The 24,272-nt window shown below is 43.9% G+C and overlaps 1 protein-coding gene across 2 annotated transcripts; it reads right to left on the reverse strand.

The window, feature by feature from the left end:
* Window positions 1-877: 877 nt before the first annotated feature.
* Window positions 878-24,249, reverse strand: unc50 (unc-50 homolog (C. elegans)). 2 transcript variants are annotated; one of them, XM_072477188.1, is made up of 6 exons: window positions 24,106-24,249; window positions 20,419-20,700; window positions 17,256-17,376; window positions 10,081-10,220; window positions 5,866-5,967; window positions 878-4,823 (listed from the first exon to the last, which is right to left on the reverse strand). In XM_072477188.1, the coding sequence occupies exons 2-6, from the start codon at window positions 20,696-20,698 to the stop codon at window positions 4,687-4,689; spliced, it is 780 nt and encodes a 259-aa protein (XP_072333289.1). In that variant the 5' UTR covers window positions 20,699-20,700; window positions 24,106-24,249; the 3' UTR covers window positions 878-4,686. The 2 variants fall into 2 exon arrangements, with proteins under 2 accessions (XP_072333289.1, XP_072333288.1); XM_072477187.1 differs by having other exon boundaries at window positions 20,419-20,703; window positions 24,106-24,224.
* Between the last annotated feature and the right edge of the window lie 23 nt (window positions 24,250-24,272).

Here is a 24,272-nt window from a genome sequence, read left to right on the forward strand (position 1 = left end):
ATCTGTGGGTTGCTGACCCAGCCACACTGTCGGCGCAGCCATTATTTGGGGGGCTGGGTAGGTTGGAGTAGAGGGTAACCTGCTGATGCCGTGCATCTGTTGCCTTTGACCTTCGAGCTGCTACAGCTTGTGGGTCTGGAGGCAGCTGCAGAACTAGCCTTGGGGAGCAGCAGCAGTGCATCTTTCTCATGCCACACACAGCTGCCAATGTGTTGGTGGTGGAGGCATTCAATGTTGAGGGTCTGGATGAGAAGTCAATCAAACAGCCTGTAGTCTTGGATGGTGTCCAGCTTCCCGAGTGCTGTTGGAACTATACTTATACAGGGTGTACAGTAAGCCTTCAAATCCTTCACTTCTGCCTTGTATTTGGTGGACAGGCTTTGGGGAGTCACAAGGTCACGTATAAGTTACAGAATTAGCACCAGGTGCACCAGGCAGCATGATGGTACAGTGGTTAGCACTGCTGCCTCACAGCTCCAGGGTCCTAGGTTCAATTCCAGCCTTGAGTCACTGTCTGTGTGGAGTTTGCACTTTCTCCCCGTGTCTGCGTGCATTTCCTCCAGGTGTTCCAGTTTCCTCCCACAGTCCAAAGACGTGCAGGTTAGGTGGATTGCCTATGCCAGATTGCCCCTTAGTGTCCAAAAGATTGGGTTGGCTTCCTGGGTTACAGGGATAGGGTGAAAGCATGGGCTTGGGTAGGGTGCTCTTTCCAAGGGCTGTTGCAGACTCGATGGGCCGAATGGCCTCCTTCTGCTCTGTAGATTCTATAAGTGTTTGCAATCCATCTACCTATCTTTTTTGCAAGAGAAAACCGCGCACGGGTGGTGTTGTGTTTGGTCTTCTACACATTGCAAAGGAATTCACCAAACACCGTGACTTGTCCAAACCAGGATCTTTATTGAATCACATGTGGTAAAATAGCAATAGTGATCTGTTACAGAGCAAGTTATCATGGAGTTTCTTTGTACTCCTCTGGAACTACACCTAGCACAGCAGTTCATCTGTATGTCTTACTACCATCTCCTGCAATCATCTGGTGATGGCCGGATATGCCCCCACTTATATTGGAGCCCCTGGTCACATGACCACTATCTTGAGACCGCATGTGTCTGCACCGCCACCTACTGGTTGGAGGTCACACAACATCCATCTATGATATTGCTTGCAGGCATAGCACCAGAGATGAGAGGGAGAAGAGGGGAGGGGCAACAGGCAGCTGAGCTGGCAGGGGAAGACCGTAACCATGCAGGTGCTGATGGCAAGGTCAGCCTCCTCCAAGCATCTAGTGAGGAAACATGCTTAACTCTTGCCAATTTGAACCAGAGGGGGAGGCTCTGTAGGGGGCAGCCTGCGCAGTCACTCGGTGTTTCCTCTTTCCATTCCAGCTGCCAGCAAGAAGGCGGCGAGTCCAAGGCCCTGCGACTGAAATCAGGCCCAACCCAGGTGAGAGCTCGGAAGAGGATAATGACAACTTCTCACCTGTCAAACTGAAGAGGGGCTCAGGGCAAAAGACCATTAAATCAAAGTAGTTAGGAGAAAGACAAAGATATAAAAGTTAGGATGAATATGGCAGCATTAAGCAATGTGGAACATACTTAGTCTTTGTCTAGTAAACTAACCTATGAAATTAATAGAAAATTAACATAAGCATACCCACTTGTAGCCATTATTAACAATTAAATGTGTATTCTTAAAGCATTGCCGAAATGAAACAAACTTTTGTTAGTAGTAAAATGCTCGCAAGGCTTTAAGATACGTATCTAACTAAACTTAGCCACATTCTTTAGAAAAGAGGATTCAGGCAGAATACAGCCTGTTCAGCAGGAAACATTTCTTATCAGCACTCCAGGCAGGCCTTGCGAATATAGATAATAGCTCCAGTCAGGGACCAGGCTAAGATAGGAAGGATTGTATATACAAAGAACCAAGGACAGTGGATAAGGGGTCTGAAAAAGCATCAGATCATGAGTAAGACCCTAAAGGCCCACAAACTGATCACGCAGACCCAAGATGCCTAGTTGCCGAAGTCCATTGGTCAATCTATGTAACTGATAACAGCAATGATTGGATCATGTCCAACAGAGGTGGGTGATCAGCCTTTTGAAAATTGTATAAGAACTGAACTAACAACAATGTAAATTCAGAGTTAATCTGGAACTGCCCCAGATTGCTCTCCCATGTACTTGCCAAGCTTGGAAAATAAAGACCGTCTTTAACCAGAGTTGCTGTCTCCGTGAATCTTTGGGCAAAATTTTACAGCCTCATTGCGCTCTCCCTCGAACAAAACGAGGCCGGTGAATAGCAGGAGGCCTAAACTGAGAACAAAGCTAGGCACCAGTTTGCGATGCAACCGGCCCACTCCCCGAGGCGAAATGGGGTCTCGCCCTAGTGTGGCGAGATACCAATTACCATCACTTAAGCCCTATTTCCATACAATTAATGGGAGCGTCCCCATATCTCATGATTCAGCCACCATGGGAGGATGGAGGGAGGCAATCGTGTAGAATGACCATGTCAACGTCTGGATCATGTGTACCCATTCCGGGGGTAACCCTTGCCCCTGGCTGTCTGTCCCACCGACCACCCATAACCCCCACCGGCTGCCGAGGCCTCTGGCCTTGCGGCTGAAAGCTATAGCTTCTAGGGAATTGGCAATCGTGGTTAAGTGAACACGTCACACATCCCAAGTGGATTCCTGTGGGTGGGCAGGCCATGTTGCATGTGGGAGTCATTGGCCAGCATCCCAATCACACCTTGAAGCACGGATACTTTGCCTGAACACTTTGCACCACTGCACACGCAGCAGCCAACATCCGAACACCCAAGGGATGGGACATGGCTCTGGGGACATGTCCACGGCCGGAGGGTGGGTGACTGCCACGGAGGCATTCTCCCCTCTGGAGAATGCCTGGATGGGCAAAGGGATCTGAGGTCGGTCCGCATTGTGGAAGAAAGCGACAGGGGCATCATACTGGTCGTACTCAAGGGTGTTTATTGCGTGAACAAGTCCCCAGTCTCCCGATGGTGCCGCCCCTCCAACCTCACCCCTTACCTCCTCCCCCCATCCCCTCCCCTGGTGCTCTCAGCGATCCTCGATGTGCTTTGCCTTCATAGCTCTACCACTACATCTAGGTGTGTCCCCAGGATGCACATTAGAGGTGGAGACGGCCAGCTGCTTACCACGACCCATGGCCTTCGGGGACTCTGAGGCCGGAGGATCCCAGCTCACTTGTCAGCGGCACTTGCACAGCTGTGCCGCCCTGTCCAGTGCACTGACTTCAAGACGCGGCCTCACCAGAGGGGTGGAACTCGGGGGAGCAACAACTTGATTTCAAAGTACTTTTGTTTCCAATTTCCTCCCGGCCCTTATGCTCTCCTTACCTCTGTAATTCTCAGATCACTGCACTCCTCTGATTTTATTTTTCTCCCCACATGCTAGATTTTCATTACAGCACCAAAGGTGGGTATATCTTCAGCTGTCTAAGCCAAGTTCTCCTCTCTCCTCCTCCAAAGATGCTCCTCAAAACCTACTTCTTTGACTAAACTTGCAGTCATCTGTCCAATAACCTCTTACGTGGCTAAGTATTGAATTTTTGTTTAATAAACATCTCCGAGGCACCTTTGGACATTTTAGTGTATCACGGTACTGCTTATTTCCTGAAGTCAGCCCTATTATGCACCAGCAACCTATCCTTAGTATTTCACGTAATTAAAGTTCATAAAAGAAATTATTAGTCTTTGTTCACATCAATACTTTATTTTTTGTTAAAAATGTATAACTTTTGTTAGGTCTTCAAAGGTGTTAACACACAAACTGATCAGATACCTGAACATTTGTTTCCCATCACCCGCCAACAAAAGAAAAATCATTTATAGCCAGTTCTGTAGCTTGCATAGGAGGCCTGTTAAACAGTGAGGGGGCTCACTTTGTGGAGTTTAGAAATTCATTTGCTTTTTGTTTAGCCTGTCATATGCTCTAAACCAACTGGAAAGGGGGGGGAAGATCAGTAAACAAACCCAAGAAAAATTATAAATTGAAAATGAAAAGCCCCTTTCCTTTCTTCCCACACACCCCTTCCCTCAGGAACAAACGCCTCCCAGTCCCATCCATTTTCAAATGTAAAAACAAAATTCCAATTAAGGGGCAATTTAGCGTGGCCAATTCACCTAGCCTGCACATCTTCGGGTTGTGGGTGTGAGACCCACGCAAACACAGGGAGAATGCTCCCAGTCCCATCCAAAACGGACATTTCACTTCCTCTCCCCTCTCCCATAAATAAATTCAACTATCCAATAGCTCGAGTAAAGACAGAAAGGAAATGTTTATTAAAACTTCCTGATAAAAAGGTATAATTTGAAGAAAAAAAAAACTGTCAGAACTATTGCTGTTAAAGGAATGCACTTCATTGAAAGGTTTGATAAATATAAAATATACAATTTGATCTGGTTGCTGTGTTTAATGTTCAACCATTCACGCAATAGAAAAAGTTCTGCCACAATTGAGCAAACATTTAAAAACAAAGCAATTCTACTCTTGAAATTCTCTCTCAAGTGTCTCTGGATATTTTTGTATCAGTATGTACAGAACATATTTACAACTTATACAAATGTTAAAGCTGCATTACACATCGTCAACACAGCAAAAGCAAACATAATATTCAGCAAATGTTTGATTAAATGTATCTTCTACTGCACTCTGTACTTGTAGAACAAGCACAATCCTTTTGTGAAGTTCCATCCCAGGCCCAGTGACAGCAAGAACAACAGGATGAGGAGACCAAATGGATATAGTAGGGCAACCGTGTTCTTCAGAAATGGCAATGCTAAAGGAAGAAACATGCTCAATCAGTACATGGCTATATGACAGAGAAAGGAATAGGATACGCCAATGGAGTTAGATGAAGTAGGGTGAGAAGAGGTTAGTGTGGAGTATCAAACATGAAGGGTTCATATACGGCCAAGTAAACTGGTAGCAAAAGAAATCAAAAGTGGACGAAGGAAAAAAAAAACACCTGTGTCATTACGCGGATCATCTCCAAGAGGGAACCACAATGGGTCTGGAGTCACATATAGGCCAGACCAGGACAGGATGGCAGATATGGGCCAAATGTGGGCAATTGGGACTAGCTTAGTGGTAAAAACTGGGCAGCATGAACAAGTTGGGCCGAAAGGCCTGTTTTTATGCTGTAAACTTCTATGACTATTTCCTTCCTTGAAGGACATTAGTGAACCAGGTGGGTTTTTATAACAATTGACAATGGTTTCATGGACATAATTAGACTATTATTTCCAGATTTTTATTGAGCATTTCCCTGGGTCTATGATTACCAGTTCAGTGACAACACCACTACCTCCCCAATCCAGCAACTAATCATTATACATTCAGCTAAAGTGGAGCATGTACCAAGTAGTTTCTGGGGGATGGGGGGGGGGACGGAAAGAGAAAAGAGAACAATCATCTCCAAGTGAAACTGATTCACTCTGTGGCCCAGCAATATTTTTTATGCCGTAAAATGGCCAGATCAGTACAGACACCATGAGATGCACCATGGGGCCATAAAGTCTAGGAAAAGTGCAGGCCTCGGCTCAATTAGTTTAGAATAATAGCTATGCTTATGCCAGAACAAAAGACAACCAAGCAGCGATCTACCCATTGCTACACAGTGTGACCTCTGCTGGATGTTGAGCAAATTATGCTTGCCTAGGCTCACAAGAAAAATACAAATACATGTTTCAGCGAATGTTTGTGTGCAAGGAAAGCATACTTGGATAATAAGAAAAAAAATAAATGCAAGTGAAGGATTGAAATCTCCAGCTCCTTTCATTTGTTGTACATAAAAAAGTGCATTTAAAACTTATATTTACCACTGTATCCGAGAAAAGTAACATAGATGTAATATCCAATGCCAACCAGCCAGAAGATGTTACCAATAAAGTAACCAAGAAAACCATCTCTGATGATAATATCTGCAGAGAAAATATTAAATGTTAATTAAATAAAATGTTTCAATAGCTAACACCACCAACAAAAAAATTAGAATCTTTGCATCATTGGTGTTGCTAGATTTGAAAAGCAGGTCACTTCAATACAAGTAACTGTGATTTTATTAAACTTGCTAGTGCAACCAAACCAGATTCTTTACAATATGAATTTTTGGTATGAACTTGGATTAGTTGTTCTGAGACTGAGGTTAATCTAATTTCACTTGGCAACATCAAAATTGAGGGGCAATTTAACATGGCCAATTCACCTACCCTGCACATCCTTTTGGGTTGTGGGTGTGAGACCCACGCAGACACGGGGAGAATGTGCAAACTCCACACGGACAGTGACCCGGGGCCAGAATTGAACCCATTTCTCGGCAATACACAAACTCTGTATTAGTAGGGAGGGCCTACATAATACACACACTCCTCCCATCCTGGTAGTAACACCAGGCACGTAGGTCATACACCAATGGCTGGCAGATCATATCAAACAGCACGTCGCTTCGGCTGTTAGCAACAGGCCGCATCCAGCCAGCACTTGCAAAACCCATTCCCCGTGGCAATGCCTTGATCTTCCTGGTTTGAATTGAAACGTAATTTTGGGCGCGAACTGCTCCATGGTACATGCTTCGACCAATCAGACTCCACTTGCCAACTAGTAACACACTCTTCTCAAACAGGATAAATTGCTGTTTCCTTTACAGTTGGCATTCTTGCAAATCTGCCCTGATGAGTGCAAGGCAAAAAACTTTGGCAACATATCTCTTTTCAGCAACAATACAGGAAATCTGTTTGGATTCAAAGGTGTTTCCTCAGTGAAAACGCATTGTACCTATTTAGCATAGATGTTAGATCACGATGTCAGGCAGATGGGGAACAAGCAGATGCTACTGCATTCTGCACCAGCAGTCTGCTTTAGATTATTTGAAAATGTAACATTTGGTAGATCTGGCATTGCAGCCAGCGATGAAAGTGAACAGTCCATTCTCTCAGTATGGCAGGCACCAGTTATAAATTTCATGCTTCATTTCCCCCTCCTCCATCATTTTCTAGAGCAAAACCTATTCACACATTCAAAGAGAACCATCTGTTTTGGAGTTAATTTTTTTTGAATGTTTGTTCATATTTGGAATGTGAGCAACTATTAAGGCATTTATTATCCATCCCAAGTTGGTACAAGAAGATAATTTTGGACCTCCTTCTCAATTCTGCTGTGGAACAATTTGTCGATCAGCGTTAGTTAGAATTTATGTCATTTTTGTATGACTGTCCTGTTGATGATGTAATGAATAGCTGTAGCATTTCAAATAAAGGCTTAGTTTTGGAAAAGCGGACTGTGATGCAGCGAGTACAGCAATCTACATTTTAGATGATACAGTAAAATTTGAAGGTGACTATTGTGGAGCTCTTCCCTCTCATTGAACACTTCAATTACATCATTGCAATGGAGTACATAACATTGTGAATACAGAATATATTTAGTGACTACATCACAGCTTACATTTAGACATGACCAGTATGGATAAGTTATTGCTATATTGCAAAATACTAAAGATTGTGAAGGGAATTAATTGAGGGAAGTTTCCCCCTTTTAAACATTTCTGTTAATTTCCCACCATCTGACTCCTTTTCTCAAGGACTTGACTCCTAGATGACAAATTTCAATAGATACTCTCTATCATCTTGGCCAAATGACCACTATTCATGTGAGAGTCAGACTAATCAATTTTGCGATCGTCACAACTGAACCCAATACTGTGAATCAATGGCAACATTTGTGCGCTTTCAGCAGGAATTGCTGAATAGCAATTAAGTGTGGGACCTCAGGCCATCTTTTCTCTTCCCAACCAGGATTATTTACCCCCCCTTCCCGCAGCACCTTTCCGGCTCCTGTGGTAGAGATCAAACAGGGAACCAATGTAACTCAGCTTTCACATTGAAATGAGCCATCGAGAGAGACTTGTGAGCACTTTCTCAAGTAAATGTTGGGTGCTCTCATTATGGATACTATAAAGCTATAAAGAAGAGTAAGGTAGATTATGAGAGTAAACTTGCTCAGAATATAAAACCAGATAGTAAAAGTTTCTACAAATATATAAAGCAAAAAAGAGCGGCTAAGGTAAATATTGGTCCTTTAGAGGATGAGAAGGGAGATTTAATAATGGGAGGTGAGGAAATGGCTGAGGAACTGAACAGGTTTTTTGGGTTGGTCTTCACAGTGGAAGACACAAATAACATGCCAATGACTGATGGAAATGAGGTTATGACAGGTTAGGACCTTGAAATGATTGTTATCACCAAGGAAGTAGTGATGGGCAAGCTAATGGGGCTAAAGGTAGGCACGTCTCCTGGCCCTGATGGAATGCATCCCAGAGTTCTAAAAGAGATGGCTAGGGAAATTGCAAATGCACTAGTGATAATTTACCAAAATTCACTAGACTCTGGGGTGGTCCCGGCAGATTGGAAATGAGCAAATGTGACACCACTGTTTAAAAAAGGAGGTAGGCAGAAAGCGGGTAATTATAGGCCAGTTAGCTTAACTTTGGTAGTAGGGAAGTTGCTGGAATCTATCATCAAGGAATAAATAACGAGGCATCTGGATGGAAATTGTCCCATTGGCAGACGCAGCATGGGTTCATAAAGGGCAGGTCGTGCCTCACTAATTTAGTGGAATTTTTTCAGGACATTAACAGTGTGGTAGATAACGGGGAGCCAATGGATGTGGTATATCTGGATTTCCAGAAAGCTTTTGACAAGGTGCCACACAAAAGGTTGCTGCAGAAGATAAAGATGCATGGCATTAAGGGGAAAGTAGTAGCATGGATAGAGGATTGGTTAATTAATAGAAAGCAAAGAGTGGGGATTAATGGGTGTTTCTCTGGTTGGCAATCAGTAGCTAGTGGTGTCCCTCAGGGATCAGTGTTGAGCCCACAATTGTTCACAATTTACAAAGATGATTTGGAGACCAAGTGCAATGTGACAAGTTAGCAGACGACACTAAGATGAGTGGTAAAGCAAAAAATGCAGAGGATACCGGAAGTCTGCAGAGGGATTTGGATAGGTTAAGTGAATGGGCTAGGGTCTGGCAGATGGAATACAATGTTGACAAATGTGAGGTTATCCATTTTGGTAGGAATAACAGCAAAAGGGATTATTATTTAAATGATAAAATATTAAAACATGCTGCTGTGCAGAGAGACCTGGGTGTGCTAGTGCACGAGTCGCAAAAAGTTGGTTTACAGGTGCAACAGGTGATTAAGAAGGCAAATGGAGTTTTGTCCTTCTTTGCTAGAGGGATGGAGTTTAAGACTAGGGAGGTTATGCTGCAATTGTATAAAGTGTTAGTGATGCAACACCTGGAGTATTGCGTTCAGTTTTGGTCTCCTTACCTGAGAAAGGACGTACTGGCACTGGAGGGTGTGCAGAGGAGATTCACTAGGTTAATCCCAGAGTTGAGGGGGTTGGATTACGAGGAGAGGTTGAGTAGACTGGGACTGTACTCGTTGGAATTTAGAAGGATGTGGAGGGATCTTATAGAAACATATAAAATTATGAAGGGAATAGATAGGATAGATGCGGGCAGGTTGCTTCCACTGGCGGGTGAAAGCAAAACTGGGAGGCATAGCCTCAAAATAAGGGGAAGTAGATTTCGGACAGAGCTTAGGAGGAACTTCTTCACCCAAAGGGTTGTGAATCTATGGAATTCCCTGCCCAGTGAAGCAGTTGAGGCTCCTTTATTAAATGTTTTTAATATAAAGATAGATAGTTTTTTGAAGAATAAAGGGATTAAGGGTTATGGTGTTCGGGCCGGAAAGTGGAGCTGAGTCCACAAAAGATCAGCCATGATCTCATTGAATGGTGGAGCAGGCTTGAGGGGCCAGATGGCCTACTCCTGCTCCTAGTTCTTATGTTCTTATACCACTTTGCGCCAGACCAAAGACTTAATTTCAAGCCCATTTTTAAATTATTTAATTTTTTAAAAATCATTTAATCTCCTCTATATTTTCAGTATACAGTTTCAACATTTAGTCTGGAAGACTGAAAAATTTCAGTGCTTGGAAAAAAAAAAAAAAGATTTTCAAACAAACTTACGGTTAATAAAGAACAGTTGAATAAAATGTAAGATCACAAGAAGTGGATAGAAAGCATTCAGATGAATGTCAAATGCATAACCCCATTCCACATCATGGCCTTTACTTTGAGGCTTCATCAAATATCTGTTGGTAACAAACCTGGAAACAAAATACCACAGCATTCATATTACAGAAAAGCTACTTGGACTTTTTTAAAAAATAAATATTTTTTATTCTCCTTTTTCACATTTTCTCCCAAATTTACACCCATCAACAATAAACAATAATCAGTGACAAATATGTCAATCCCCATATCAATAACAACGACCCAATCCTCCCACCAAACCCCAAACATTAGCCCGCATGTTCACACAAATGACAAAAAGGAATTAGGGATCACCCATAGTCGCCATTAACACACACAGTCCCTCTCCCCCCAACCCTCTCACCCACCCACCCCAACTAATGTTCGATGTTATCCAGTTCTTGAAAGTGCATAATGAATAATGCAATAATTATATAACCCCTCCATCCTTCCTCTCAGTTCAAAGTTAACCTTCTCAAGTGTCAAGAATTCCAACAGGTCCCCCTGCCACGCCAGGGCACAGGGTGGAGAGGTTGCTCTCCAACCCATCGGGATCCGCCTTCGGGCGATCAACTAGGCGAAGGCTACAACATCTACCTCCGCACCAGTTTCCAACCCTGGCTCGTCCAACACCCCGAATATGGCCTCCCGGGCACCCGGGTCCAGTTTCACGTGCACCACTTTAGAAATTACCCTAAAAACCTCCTTCCAGTAATCCTCTCGCTTTGGACAGGACCAAAACATATGAACGTGATTAGAGGCCCCCCCCCCCCCCCCCGCCACGTTCATACACATCTTCTACTCCTTCAAAGAATCGGCTCATATTCGCCCTCGTGAGGTGTGCTCTGTATACCACCTTCAGCTGTATCAGCCCCAACCTCGCGCACGTGGTGGAGGCATTCACTCTCTGGAGCACCTCACACCAGAACCCCTCCTCCATATTCTCTCCCAACTCTTCCTCCCACTTTGCTTTGATCCTTTCCAGTGGTGCCTTCTCCTCTTCCAAAATAGCTCCGCAAACCGCCGACACTACCCCCTTCTCCAGTCCCAGTCATCAGCACCTCCTACAGTAATGTGGAGGCTGCCTCCACCGGGAAGCTCTATCTCCTTTCTGGCAAAATCTCAAACCTGCATGTATCTAAACATTTCCCCCTGCTCCAACCCATACTTCGCTTCCAGCTCCTTCAATCCTGCAAACCGACCCCTAAGAAACAAATCTTTTAGTGTCTTAATCCCCTTCTCCTCCCATTTCCATCCCACTTCCCTGGCTCAAATTTGTGGTTCTCCCGAATCTGCATTTCCCTTGACCGTGCCCCCAACCCGAAGTGTTGGCGAAACTGCCTCCAAATTCTCAATGAAGCTGTTATTACCGGACTCACTGAGTATTTCCCCGGGGCCATCGGGAGCGGCGCTGTTGTTAGTGCTTTCAATCCCGACCCCCTGCACAAATTCTCCTCCATTCTGACCCATTGGGAATCAGCCCCTCTGACCCAGCTCCGCACCATCTCCACATTCGCCGCTCAGTAGTAATACATCAGGTTCAGAAAACCCAAACCCCCTGCCTGCCTTCCCCTCTGTAGCAGCATCTTTCTAACTCTGGCCACCTTCCCTCCCCATATGAATGGGGAGTCCCTCAATCTCTCTGAAAAAAGTCTTTGGCAGGAAAATCGGCAGGCATTGAAAAATAAACAGAAATCACAGCAACACGTTCATTTTAACCGCCTGTACCCAACCCACCAGTGACAGAGGGGTTACTTGGACTTTTAACAACATTTCAATGTAGAGATAGTGCCAATACTGGAGGGTAAACAAACAATAAGGAGTATTAGTGTTATTTGATGGAGATTTTGATGATAGAGCATCTTGGAGTAAAAGAAAAAGGTATTGGAAGTTAATTCCAGAGTTTATGGGCATGACAATGTAAAGATCCATATCAATAGTGAGGCAGATGAAAAAGAGGAAGCACAATAGAAAGGAGTCTCAAAGAAGCAGAAAGCCAGGATTGGAAAGGATGCAAATTATGCCATTTGGGATTCTTAGGCTAAAAGAGTGTTTTGAAATAAACACACTGGAGAAACGGTGGCAATTGGCAAGAACAATGGTGATGGGTGCATGGTCTAGAGGACAGAAGAACGGGGGGGGGGGGAATATCTGCAAAGTTTACTCTAGGCAATGTTGAGCAATTTAAGAGATGGAGGGTGAAGGGTCATGGAGTAGTGGAATTGAAAGGTTGTAGCCTTAGGGAACTTAAAAATTAGGGGCACGTCCTCTGCCATTGCAATCAAAAGTCAAAGAGGGACAAATAGTTTTCATGGTATATGTTGGACCAACGACAAAGGAAATAACAGGGATAAGGTCCAGCTAAAAGGTTTAACAGGAGGCAAGACTTTGAGGGTGGTAATATTCCGACTTCCAGCCATGGTGTTCAGATAGAGGATCAGCTATGGTCATATTGAATGGTGGAACATGCTCGAGGGGCCAAATGGCCTACTCCTGCTCCTATTTTCTATGTTTCTAAAAAGGTGAACGTGCAGAGGAACAAATGGTGTAAGGAGAGGCTCTAGTTCAGAGGATGGGATGAGACGGAGTACACATGAAAAGAAGGAAGAAATAATAATGCTGGCAGCAAGAAAGATCAACTTTCACTTCTCTTTAATTTGCAGCATTTCCTAATGCAGTAACGAATGCTACAAAATAGCAGATTATACTTGATACAATTAACTTGATTATACTGGATTCAAGCAACTGAACTTTTCATTGATTAAGCAAGCAGTAAATTTCATTTAATTAAAAATATTTTACATTAAGATTATGGTTGTCATGCATTTAGTCAGTTACAGAGGCTCCTGGTAAAAAGCATATGTGCTAACTAACTATTGCATTAACACAGGACCATGCTTATTCCTGGCTGCAAGTCCTTAAAATTATATTGTTCCACATGCACCTATACCTGATATTCTTAGTAGCCAGGATATGACATAAAAACGGAGGTTCCCAACCAGCGTACCACAAGATAAGATTCAAAATTAATCTGACAAAATCTGACCTTTTCCAGCTCGGTGGTTGGCATCACCAAGGCCTAACAAACCTCAGGCCTCCCACGCATGAGCCCGCCAGGTAAGGGCCACATACACATGGTTCAGTGTCCTTACGCCTGGCCAATGTAAACAATCCGAACCATGCATGTTCAGGTCCATTCCACCTGGCACATGAGTGGGAGGCCCGAAGTTCCTCGGGCCATGGAGATGCCAACCATCGAGCTGAAGGCAAAGGCCCCATATGTGCAAAAAGCAAAAACACAGAAAGGTATGGAAACCCAGGGAGAAGCTAGGGAGACCGGGATAAGTCAAAGACGACAGGAGAGAAGACAGGGAGTTCCCAGTAAGGGACAAATACAGAGGTAAGAAACAGGAACCAATGAAGATAAGAAAAGGAGAAACAGACTCCAAATAGAGAAAGGGCTTTATGGAGCAGACCTTAAGTATGGTGGGCTCAGGGAGAAGTCCTAGTAGGCAGAGACCCCAAAAGAAGGCCCGAAGATTCAAGAAGGCAACCAAAGGTTGGCAACTCCATGCTGTGTGGCATTGAGGCAAGGATACAACTTTGAAGAAGTGTTTTTTGTTTGGCACGGCCAAAATGCTGAAATTATGCGCATATGCTGATGCTTCAGGAATTTATTGTGTAGTGTGGTGTGTTTGACCAGTTTGTCACGGATTAGTTCTTGAAGAGGTGTGAAGAATCCTGCTGTGATTCAGATGTGGCTTGTAGCCACCCGGGTTGGCCACTTCCCGACTTAAAATGGAGATCCGCAAAGAATGCAGGGAAATTCAGTCAAGCCAGGAAAACTAGCAGGTGCAAAGTTCCTGTGTATTAAAACTTGCAGAAACCCAGACAGCACTGAAACTCACAGCCATCTGCATATTAATGAGTGATCCCCGGGAACAATTGAAACATTTAAGGCGAATAAGGCCAAACCAGACTCCTCGGCGCCAGCAGGAGCCAAGGCAAAGGAAAGCCAATGGACATTCAGGGACCACCCAGCGATCAGGGAACGGCTCCAGTCTTAGAGAAATCGATCCAAGTGATCGGAACGTAGTCCAATCACTTGGAACAAGATACGGGGTCCAACCCGAACGGCGCAAAGCCCCTGGGGACTATAGAGTCCCCAAGTTCAATTTGTCCTTCTTGGCAGGGTCACTCAGCAGCGCGAAACAACCCATGACAGTGACCTGCCTAGCTGTCGCATCAACCAAGTAAGTCTCCAGTCAACGCTCGCTACGGGATAGGCACTCCTAGCTACCAGTCCATACCAGCTTTTGAATCCTGCAGACTCAGAATCGAACGAAAGGCCATTTGTTCCCCTGACCTGGTGGGCCAGTCCTAAAACTAAGTATAGGCCTTTTAGTGTTAGAGATAGTCTAGTAAGTAGAGTTTTATGCATAAGTAGTGATTGACTGTGTATAATAAATGTGTTTTGATTTGAATCTTACTAATTGGTGTGTCGAGTTACTGATCAGTACTTGAACTTGAACCTCGTGGTGGTATCATAAAGATACCTGGCGACTCTAGAGCAAAGGTTATAGAAACAGAGCAAATTAAGTAAAGACACAACGGGCAACAAATTAAGAGCCAACCAAAGTTAGCAACATGCTGAAATAATAGAACTTCAGGAGAAAAAAAGCGAAGTTCATACAGGCAATTCAACGACAGCCACTTGACCGTTGGATTATCCTAGACTGGGGATGCCTCTTGCTCCATCCCTGAATGCCTAATTTGCAGTAGAAACTCTCAAACGCTCAAACCAGCGGCTGGTTTAGCACAGTGGGCTTAACAGCTGGCTTGTAATGCAGAACAAGACTAGCAGCGTGGGTTCAGTTCCCGTACCGGCCTCCCCGAACAGGCGGCGGAATGTGGCAACTAGGGGCTTTTCATAGTAACTTCATTGAAGCCTACTTGTGACAGTAAGCTATTATTATTATTATTATTAATGGTACCAAGTAAGTTGAAACGCCATTTCAATACAAATCATTCCCTCTCCAGCAAGGATGTACAATACTTCAAGAATCTGGGAGAACAAAACATAAAGCAATATAAACATATGATGGGAGTGTGTGGGAGTTTCAGATAATGCTCAGGAGGCGAGCTAGCTAGAGGCTGAGCTCATAACGAAATCGAAGAAGCTGTACACCAATGCTGAAACCGTAATTCTGACGGAATGCAAAAGTATTGAGAGAGTAATGTTGGGAGCTGATGTTGCCAAAGAAATCAAAAAAGTTCCTCTTTCTGACAGTACAATCAAAATGGCATATTGACAAAGTGTCAGACGATATTCCACAGGTGCTTCAATAAAAATTTGAAATGAGTGCAGAATAATGACTCCACAGATATTAGCAGATACTGCCAGCTCTTGCCCAATGTCAGCTATGTTGATGGTGATACTATCAAATAGAATGTCTTCTTTTGCAAAGAATTTTCTGGTCATGCGAACCAAGATTAAATCTTTAATATCACAACTGCTTATCTGGAGGGAAACAATCTTAACTGGACCAAGTGCATTTGCACTGATGGAACAATTTCCATGAACGGAAAAGTCAAAGGATTTGTGAGTAAGGTGAAAGGACAGAATCCTATTATCCAGGTCTGCCATTGTATCCTACACCTTGAAGCTCTTGCTGCAAAAACAAAGCTATCGGAGTTAATTGCAGTGTTAGATCAAACAGGGAAAATCATGAATTATGTGAAGTCACATCTTTTGAAATCACACTTATTTAAGAGATGGGAGTACCAGGATTTACTCATGCATACAAAAGTGAAATGGCTGCCTTGGGGAAAGGTCTTCTCTCTTTTTTATATGAGTTCCTTGACGTGCTGAAAGTTTTCAGCTCTCCAAGAATTGCCACACATGGATTTAATATGTGATGAGTGTGCTAAGCTTTCATATCTTTCAGATATATTCAGCCACTTTAATGTTAAAATACAGGGGCAAAATGAGAACATTCTGGCTGTCCTAGATAAATTTCAAGGCTTCAGATCAAAGTGACAAGTTGGTCGATTAAGATGTTCAAACTTAGGACAGAAACGAGGAGACATTTCTTCACCCACAGGTGAGCCTGTGGAATTCGTTACCACAGGAAGTAGTTGAGGCCAAAATTTGTATGTTTTCAAGAAGCAGTTAGATATAGCACTTAGGGTGAAGGGGATCAAAGGTTATGGGGGGAAAGCAGGATTAGGCTATTGAATTGGATGATCAGCCATGATCATAATGAATGGCGGAGCAAGCTCGAAGGGCCGAATGGCCATCTCATGCTCCTATTTTCTATGTAACTGCATCCACAAATCTTGCTGGTACAACTATACTCAATCTCACCGCCACAAAGTTTAAAACAATACAAGAGAAGTTTGAATACTACTCCTCCACGAGTATAGAAGACTTTGACTGGGAATGTGATCCATTCAGCTCACTTTCTCTTGAATCATGAAAATTGTCATTAAAAGAACAAAAGGAATTTGCAGAGCCCAGGATGGTTGGTACGCTGAAACTAAAGTTTGTAGAGTTGCCTCTGGACACATTTTGGATGCTTGTGGGACAAAAATATCCATCTATTTCAGATCACACTATAACAGCACTCATCAATCCCGACAACCTACCAATGCAAGTTGGTATTCTCAACACTGGCTTACGTAAAAAAGCAAAAGGAGGGAGCAAGACAGTGGAGCAAGACCTGACAGTTGCCCCGTCATCAATTCCTCCCCAAATCTAGAAACTCTGCTGACGGACGCAGGCCCAGGTGTCATATTAGCACTGTCGGTAAGATGAACAATTGAAACATTTAAGGGGAAACATTTTTTAATTGTGTACATTTTCAATTAAAACAATCGTATTTGACATGCAAATGGTGATAAGGCTTTCATTGTAAACTTTTTAAACGAATGAAAATTGTATTCAATGGTGGTTGGGCGTGTTTTTAAGAGGAGGAGACAAAAGGTTTTTTGCTCGAGGACAGCTCAGTTGGAGAAAATAGGTATGGCTCAAAGTTTTTACAGTATAAAAGTGACAGAGAAAAGGTTGGGAACCACTACATCATTTTCAAAGTGTTTTTAAAACTTACCACATTAATGTTGCGATCAGTAGTCCAACCCCTACACAGTCAATGAAGACAACCCACAGCAAAAGCTTCATTGTTTCAAAGAATCCCATTTCTAATACAAATCCAAAGCCAATGGTAGAGACTGCAAAGAACAAAAATTAATTGTCATGTTGAATTCTTACAGATTTTCACCACAATGTATCCATTTTATATTTGCTTTGTAACCCAAGGACTCACTTGCAACTAACATCTTGAGAAGCTGGCTGGAAGTCTAAATACCGTTCCAAATGATGAATGTATAACACAGAAGTGGTCCTATCATTTATTATTCATGGTTTGAGTTATTGGAATCGTTTACGGTGTTATAATCACCCAGGCTAAGATCAACTAATTTAAGCACAGACACTAGTGCGGACTAAACGGACCTTCTGATCTGTACCACTCAAGCTACTCACTGAAGAACCTCACTGCACCATTGTGGAATTATTAGGATTTTGAAAATTGCAATATTCCTGAGGAACAGGTGAAATAAATATTTATCAGAAACCTTTGATCTTAAAAGTGGAATAGGAGTTACATTTTCCACGTCTAGACCATATCGGTTGGATTTATTTGATTGAAATAAACAGGTATAAACAATGTTTAAAGCAATTGTCTAGTCTTACTCTTTTTATGTTCTCATGTTAATGGATGATCACAAAGATGGAAAGTTACTTCAAGCTAAACCAGGACTGGTCAGAAACTTTCCTTCATGCAAAAGATTGGTGAACATTGAAATGAACTCCTAAATGGCATACTGGAAGCAAAAACTTTGGAATAAAGAATGCGAGGTGATCTCATTGAAACATGTATGATTTTGAAGGGGCTTGGCAGGGTAGATACAGATGCTGTTTCCTCTGGCTGGAAAATCTTAAACGTGGGGGCAGAGCCTCAGGATAAGAGGACAATCATTTAGGACAGAGACAACAAGAAATTTCTTCACTCAAAGGGTTGTGAACCTTTGGGATTCTCTAACACAGAGAGCTTTGGATACTCCATCACTGAATAAAGTAAAGGAATAAATACATTTTCAGCCTGTCAGGCAACTAAGGGCAGGAAAGCAGAGTTGAAGTTGAGATCAGCCATGACAGCATTGAATGGCTGAGCAGGTTCAAGGGGCTGCATTTTTTCTTCTCCTATTTTGTACATTCTTATGCAAAAGAAACTCAATGTTTGAATATAGCAACAGTTGGTTCTTTATAGGCAACACGCACATGTACACACAATTTGGTAATCAGAATTTTCAGAACACTGCAGCTGAATATTCTTAAGTACTTATAGAGGGAGCGTTATTATTCAGCATGTGCCTCTCATTACCCCGGAGTTCCAAACTGACAGTGTGTGGTGCAGGTAACTTCAGTTGAAGCATCCAGAAGGAAACTAGACTGTTATCTAAAAAGGAGCGTGGAGTGCTACAGGGAGAGGGTGGGAGAATGGCACGAAGTGAACTGCTTATTTGGACAGCTGGTGCAGACATAATGAGCCAAATGTCCTCCTTCTGCGCTGTAACAGTTCTGTGGTAACCAATTCATATTCTTTGTTGTTGAACAGTGGTATTTTCAATTAAACAATCTATTCCTGGGATGGCAGGACTATCATATGAGCAGAGACTATGTCGGTTGGATTGGATTTGTTTATTGTCACGTGTACAGAGGTACAGTGAAAAGTATTTTTTTGCGAGCAGCTCAACAGATCATTAAATACATGGGAAGAAAAGGGAATAAAAGAAAATACATAATAGGACAATATTATGTTAATTGGAGTTTAGAAGAGTGAGGGGGGGTCTCATAGAAACGTATAAAATTCTAACAGGATTGGACAGGGTAGATTCAGAAAGATGTTCCTGATGAGGGGGAGTCCAGAACTAGGCGTCATAGTTTGAGGATGAGAGGCAAGCAAACCTTTTAGGACTGAGATGAGGAGATTTATCTTCACCCAAGAGTAGTGCATCTATGGAATTCACTGCCACAGTAGTTGAGGACAAAACGTTGTACGATTTCAGGAATTAATTAGATATAACTCTTGGGGCTAAAGTGATCAAAGGATATTGGTGGTTGGGGAGGGGGGGGGGGGAGATGAGGTGAAGATAAAGGCAGGATCAGGGTATTACAAAGTACAAAGAAAAAAACATCACAGGAACATGTCCTTCGGCCCTCCAAGCCTGTGCCAACCATGCTGCCTCTCTAACCTAAAACCTTCCATGCTTCTGGGGTCTGTCTCCTTCTATTCCCATCCTATTTCTGTATTTGTATCTGCTTCTGTCACTTCCTCCACTTGGCAGCAAGGTCCAGGAACCCACTACCCTGTGTGTAAAAAATCCTTCCTCGCACATCTCTGCTAAACTTTGCCCCTCTCACCTTTAACCTATGGGCCCTAGTAATTGACTCTTCCACCCTGGGAAAAAGCTTGTGACTATCCACTCTGTCCACGCCCCTCATAATTTTGTAGATTTATCTCAGTAGCTCCGTCGTATCGAATTTGATGATCAGCCATGATCATTACGAATGGCAGAGTGGGCTCAAAGGGCCTACTCCTGCTTCTATTATCTACGCATGTTTATTTGTAAATCCTTTGAATACCCTTGATGGAAGGCGATAAAAAGCAGGAGAGTTTCCTGATCAGCCATCCTGTCTACGGCAATGCAAACCACTGCAGTACTTTGCCAAGAATAATCATGGACAAATCCAATGGAGGACCATAATTCCAATGCTCTCTTAGGGTATGGAACCTGAAGGAGGAGGAATGTCTTTTAGGGAAGGAAATTTATCGTTCTTACCTGGTTTGGCCCAGGGGGCTCCAGATTTACAGCAATGTGGTTGATCTTAACCAACATCTGAAATGGATAGGTGAAACACTGAGTTGCACTCGTTAAGATGGCTCACCTTCTTGGGATAGTTAGCGATGGGTAATAAATGCTGGCCTTGCCAGTGATGCCCATATCCCATGAATGAATAAAAAGTCAGAAATACGCAGATTACATTCACCAAATTCTCTAAATAAACCTTCTATGAATTGTTTGTTACCGTCAATCTTAGAATGGCAGCATCCTTGGATAATCGTACAGACAGTATACTCTACCTTCACACCACCATTCATGTCCAATAATCAGGGGTCAATCAATGGAAATTTTTCAAAGGACACTCACCACATAACCAGATACTTAGCAAAACTAGGAAGGCGGGGTCATCTCTGGCCCACTGGTCCTTAGTCTGTTTCCTGTAATGAAAATTTCTGTACACCATCTGCGGAGATGTAAATAGGTACAACATCTGCCAAATGGCAAATTCAAAATCCATCTGCTTAAAACGAAAGAGCCGCCTGAGGTACTTGTACCGCTTGGCTCCAGCGGTGTGTCGTGCAGCATCCCTGGAACTTAGCGCACCATTCCCTTGACTGCTGGGACTATATGTCGTTGTTGGTAACATGTCTGCTGCCAAAAATAGAACAATAATGAAATTAGAATTTTAAAAAAAATTACACTTTCAATCAACACTTCATTGCAACATTCAAATTCCCAATCAAATGTGCTAACCAACCTTATGTGGCTTGGCAATAGTGTACTTGCCTGCATTTTTCATACTTTAATTTAATTTACCATTTAGGTGGAAAAAACCCTGATGAATGATGGACTGCTATACCTTGACCACACAGTATGGCAAGGTAGCTGAATTTTTCTTTCTTCACTTTTAGGTGAAATCAGTGAATATCAAAATGTCATTAAGTTAAAGTACAGGTACGACCACTGCAAACACTAAATTAGCAATTTTTCACATGCAATTTGTTTATCCATTCAGTCTGACAGTACAAAACATTGGTTTCAAAGAGAAAATGCTGGAAAATCTCAGCAGGTCTGGCAGCATCTGTAGGGAGAAAAGAGCTAACGTTTCGAGTCCAGATGACCCTTTGTCAAAACATTGGTTCAGTGAATACAGTACGCTGTTAATCAGAGGACAGTTAGTGGAGTCCATTTCCACACATCTTCAGACAGCAAACTCTCAGTTTTGTTTAGGGAGCTGAGATGACCATACAAGACATCATACAAGACCATAAAGACATAGGAACAGAATTAAGCCATTCGGCCCATTGAGTCTGTTACACCATTCAATCATGGCTGATGTTTTTCAAACATATCACAAACATCAGCTGATCGCTGAAATTACTAGATTACACTCGTGCTTTAGAGGCATCAAAAGTAAGTGAACTCCACCATGGCACCACAGTGGTTAGCACAGTTGCTTCACAGCTCCAGGATCCCAGGTTCGATTCCCGGCTTGGGTCACTGTCTGTGCGGAGTCTGCACGTTCTCCCATTGGAACTGCAACAGGTGGTGAGGAAACCAAGAGGGAAAAACTTGACCTCATCCTCACCAATCTGCCTGCTAGTGATGCATCTGTCCATGACAGTATCGGTAGAAGTGACCACCACACAATGCTTGCAGAGACAAAGTCCTGTCTCCATCGTGTTGTGAGGCATCACCAGTGTTAAATGGGATAGACTTTGAACAGATCCAGCAACTCAAGACCGGGCATCGATGAGGCGCTGTGGGCCATCAGCAGAAGCAAAATTGTACTCAACCCAACCTACAACATCATGGCCCTGCATATCCCCCACTCTACCATTACCACCAAACCAGGGGATCAGGCCTGGTTCAATGAAGAGTGCAGGAGACCATGCCAGGAGCAACATCAGACATACCTAAAAATGAGATGTCAACCTGGTGAAGCAATAACACAGGACTATTTGCGTGCCAAATAGCATAAGCAGCAAGCAAGACAGAGCTAAGCGATTCCACAACCAATAGATGTGATCTAAGCTCTGCAGTCCTGCCACTTCCAGCCGTGATAGTGCTGGACAATTAAACAACTCACTGGAGGAGGAGGCTCCACAAATATCCCCATCTTCAATGATGGAGTTGCCCAGCACATCAGTGCAAAATACAAGGCTGAAGCATTCGCAACAATCTTCAGCCAGAAATGCCAAGTGGATAATCCATCTCAGTCTCCTCCTGAGGTCCCCAGCATCACAGACGTCAGTCTTCAGCCAATACAATTCATTCCACGTGATAACAAATAATGGCTGAAGGCACTGGATATGGCAAAGGCTATGGGCCCCTAACAATATCCCGGCAATAGTACTGAAGGTGTGCGCTCCAGAACTTGCTGCACACCGAGCCAAGTTGTTCCAGTACAGCTTCCACACTGGTATCTACCTAGCAATGTGGAAAATTTCCCAGGTGCCCTGTACACAAGAAACAGGACAAATTTAACCCAGCCAATTATTGCCCTAACAGTCTACTCTCCATCATCAGCAAAGTAATGGAAGGGGTCATCAACAGTGCTATAAAGCAGCACTTACTCAGCAATAACCTGCTCACGGTCATTCAGTTTGGGTTCCGCCAGGGTGACTCAGCTCCTGACCTCATTACAGCCTTGATTCAAACATGGACAAAAGAGCTGAATGCCAGAGGTGAAGTGAGAGTGATTGCTCTTGCAATCAAGGCAGTATATGACTGAGTATGGCATCAAAGAGCACTAGTAAAACTGAAGTCAATGGGAATTGTGGAAAGCACTCCACTGGTTGGAATCATACCTAGCACAAAGGAAGATGGTTTGGTAATTGGAGATCAATCTCAGCTCCAGGACATCACTGCCAAGTCCTAAAGGGCATAGCTGCTTGACTGGAACTGCAGCAGGTGGTCAGGGAACCAAGAGGGAAAAACGCCATCCCCCACCCTGCCCAAAAAACCCCACCCCCACTCTGCCCAAACCTCCCCACCCCCCAAATCCCATCCCCACTCTCCCCAACCCCCACTCTCCCCAAACCACCCCCCCTCCCCACTCTCCCCAAACCCCCCCCCCCCCCCCCACACACACACACTCCTGGGAACCCCACCACCTTGAGGTTCCCCTCCAAGTCACTCATCAACCCGACTTGGAAATATATTGCTGTTCCTTCAGTCGCTGGGTCAAAATCCTGGAACTCCCTTCGTAACAGCACAGTGGGTGTACCTGCACCTCAGGGACTGCAGCGGTTTAAGGAGGCAACTCACTGCCACCTTCTGAAGGGAAACTAGAAATGGGCAATAAATGATGGCCTAACTAGCGACCCCCACATGCCATAAATTAATTTTTAAAAAGTTGATTGTGTGGAACGCGTATGGGTGGCACAGGGCAGTTTAGTGGAAGTCCACGTCAGTCAACCTTCTGGAAGAAGATGACACCAAAGAATAAACAAAATCAGCACAGATAACTAACATCTTCCTGAACCATACAGCAGACCAATGAGCAACAATGAAGGGACAGTTAGGATCTCACATCTTTGGCACCTACTAAGGTGAGGGGAGGCAATTGATTAGTGGCATTGTCACTGGACTAGTAATCCAGACACCCAGGATAATGCTCTGGGGACCCAGGTCAGAATCCCAACAGGGCAGATGTTGAAATTCGAATTCATATTGTCGCCAAAACCCACTGGTTCACGAATATCCTTTAGGGAAGAAAATTTGCCGTCCTTACCTGGCCTGGTCTGCAAGTGACTCCAGAGCCACAGCAACACGGTTGGTTGGCTCTTAACTGCCCTGAGTTGGCCTGGCAAGCCACTCAGTTCATGGGCAATAAATGCTGGCCTTGGCAGCGACGCCCACGTCCCATGGACGTTTCGGCCTGTGCTGATGAACCGGGGCAGATTCCTCTCAGTACGGGAAGCCCCAGTGCCTCGGACCAGAGGGGGGGCCAGCGCCTTCCTCCTGTCTGCCCGCCTGCAGCGAAGGTCTGAGCTGCACCCTTAACTGGCGGATTTCATTACCTCCCCATCCCCATCGTTAATACCTTACCTCAGGGTGCGACCGACCCGACGCAATGGAGAGGGGGGGGACTAGAGAGCCGCCTCTCCCTTCACCCGGATCAGAAACAACGAGCGACGGACGGCGATGACGTTGGCCAACATTGGTACGCATGCGTAATTTTGGCGCGGGGCGTGACGGGTTGGGGGGGTGGGGCG

Source organism: Scyliorhinus torazame, chromosome 15 (genome assembly GCF_047496885.1).
Source record: "Scyliorhinus torazame isolate Kashiwa2021f chromosome 15, sScyTor2.1, whole genome shotgun sequence".
Lineage (NCBI taxonomy): Eukaryota > Metazoa > Chordata > Chondrichthyes > Carcharhiniformes > Scyliorhinidae > Scyliorhinus > Scyliorhinus torazame.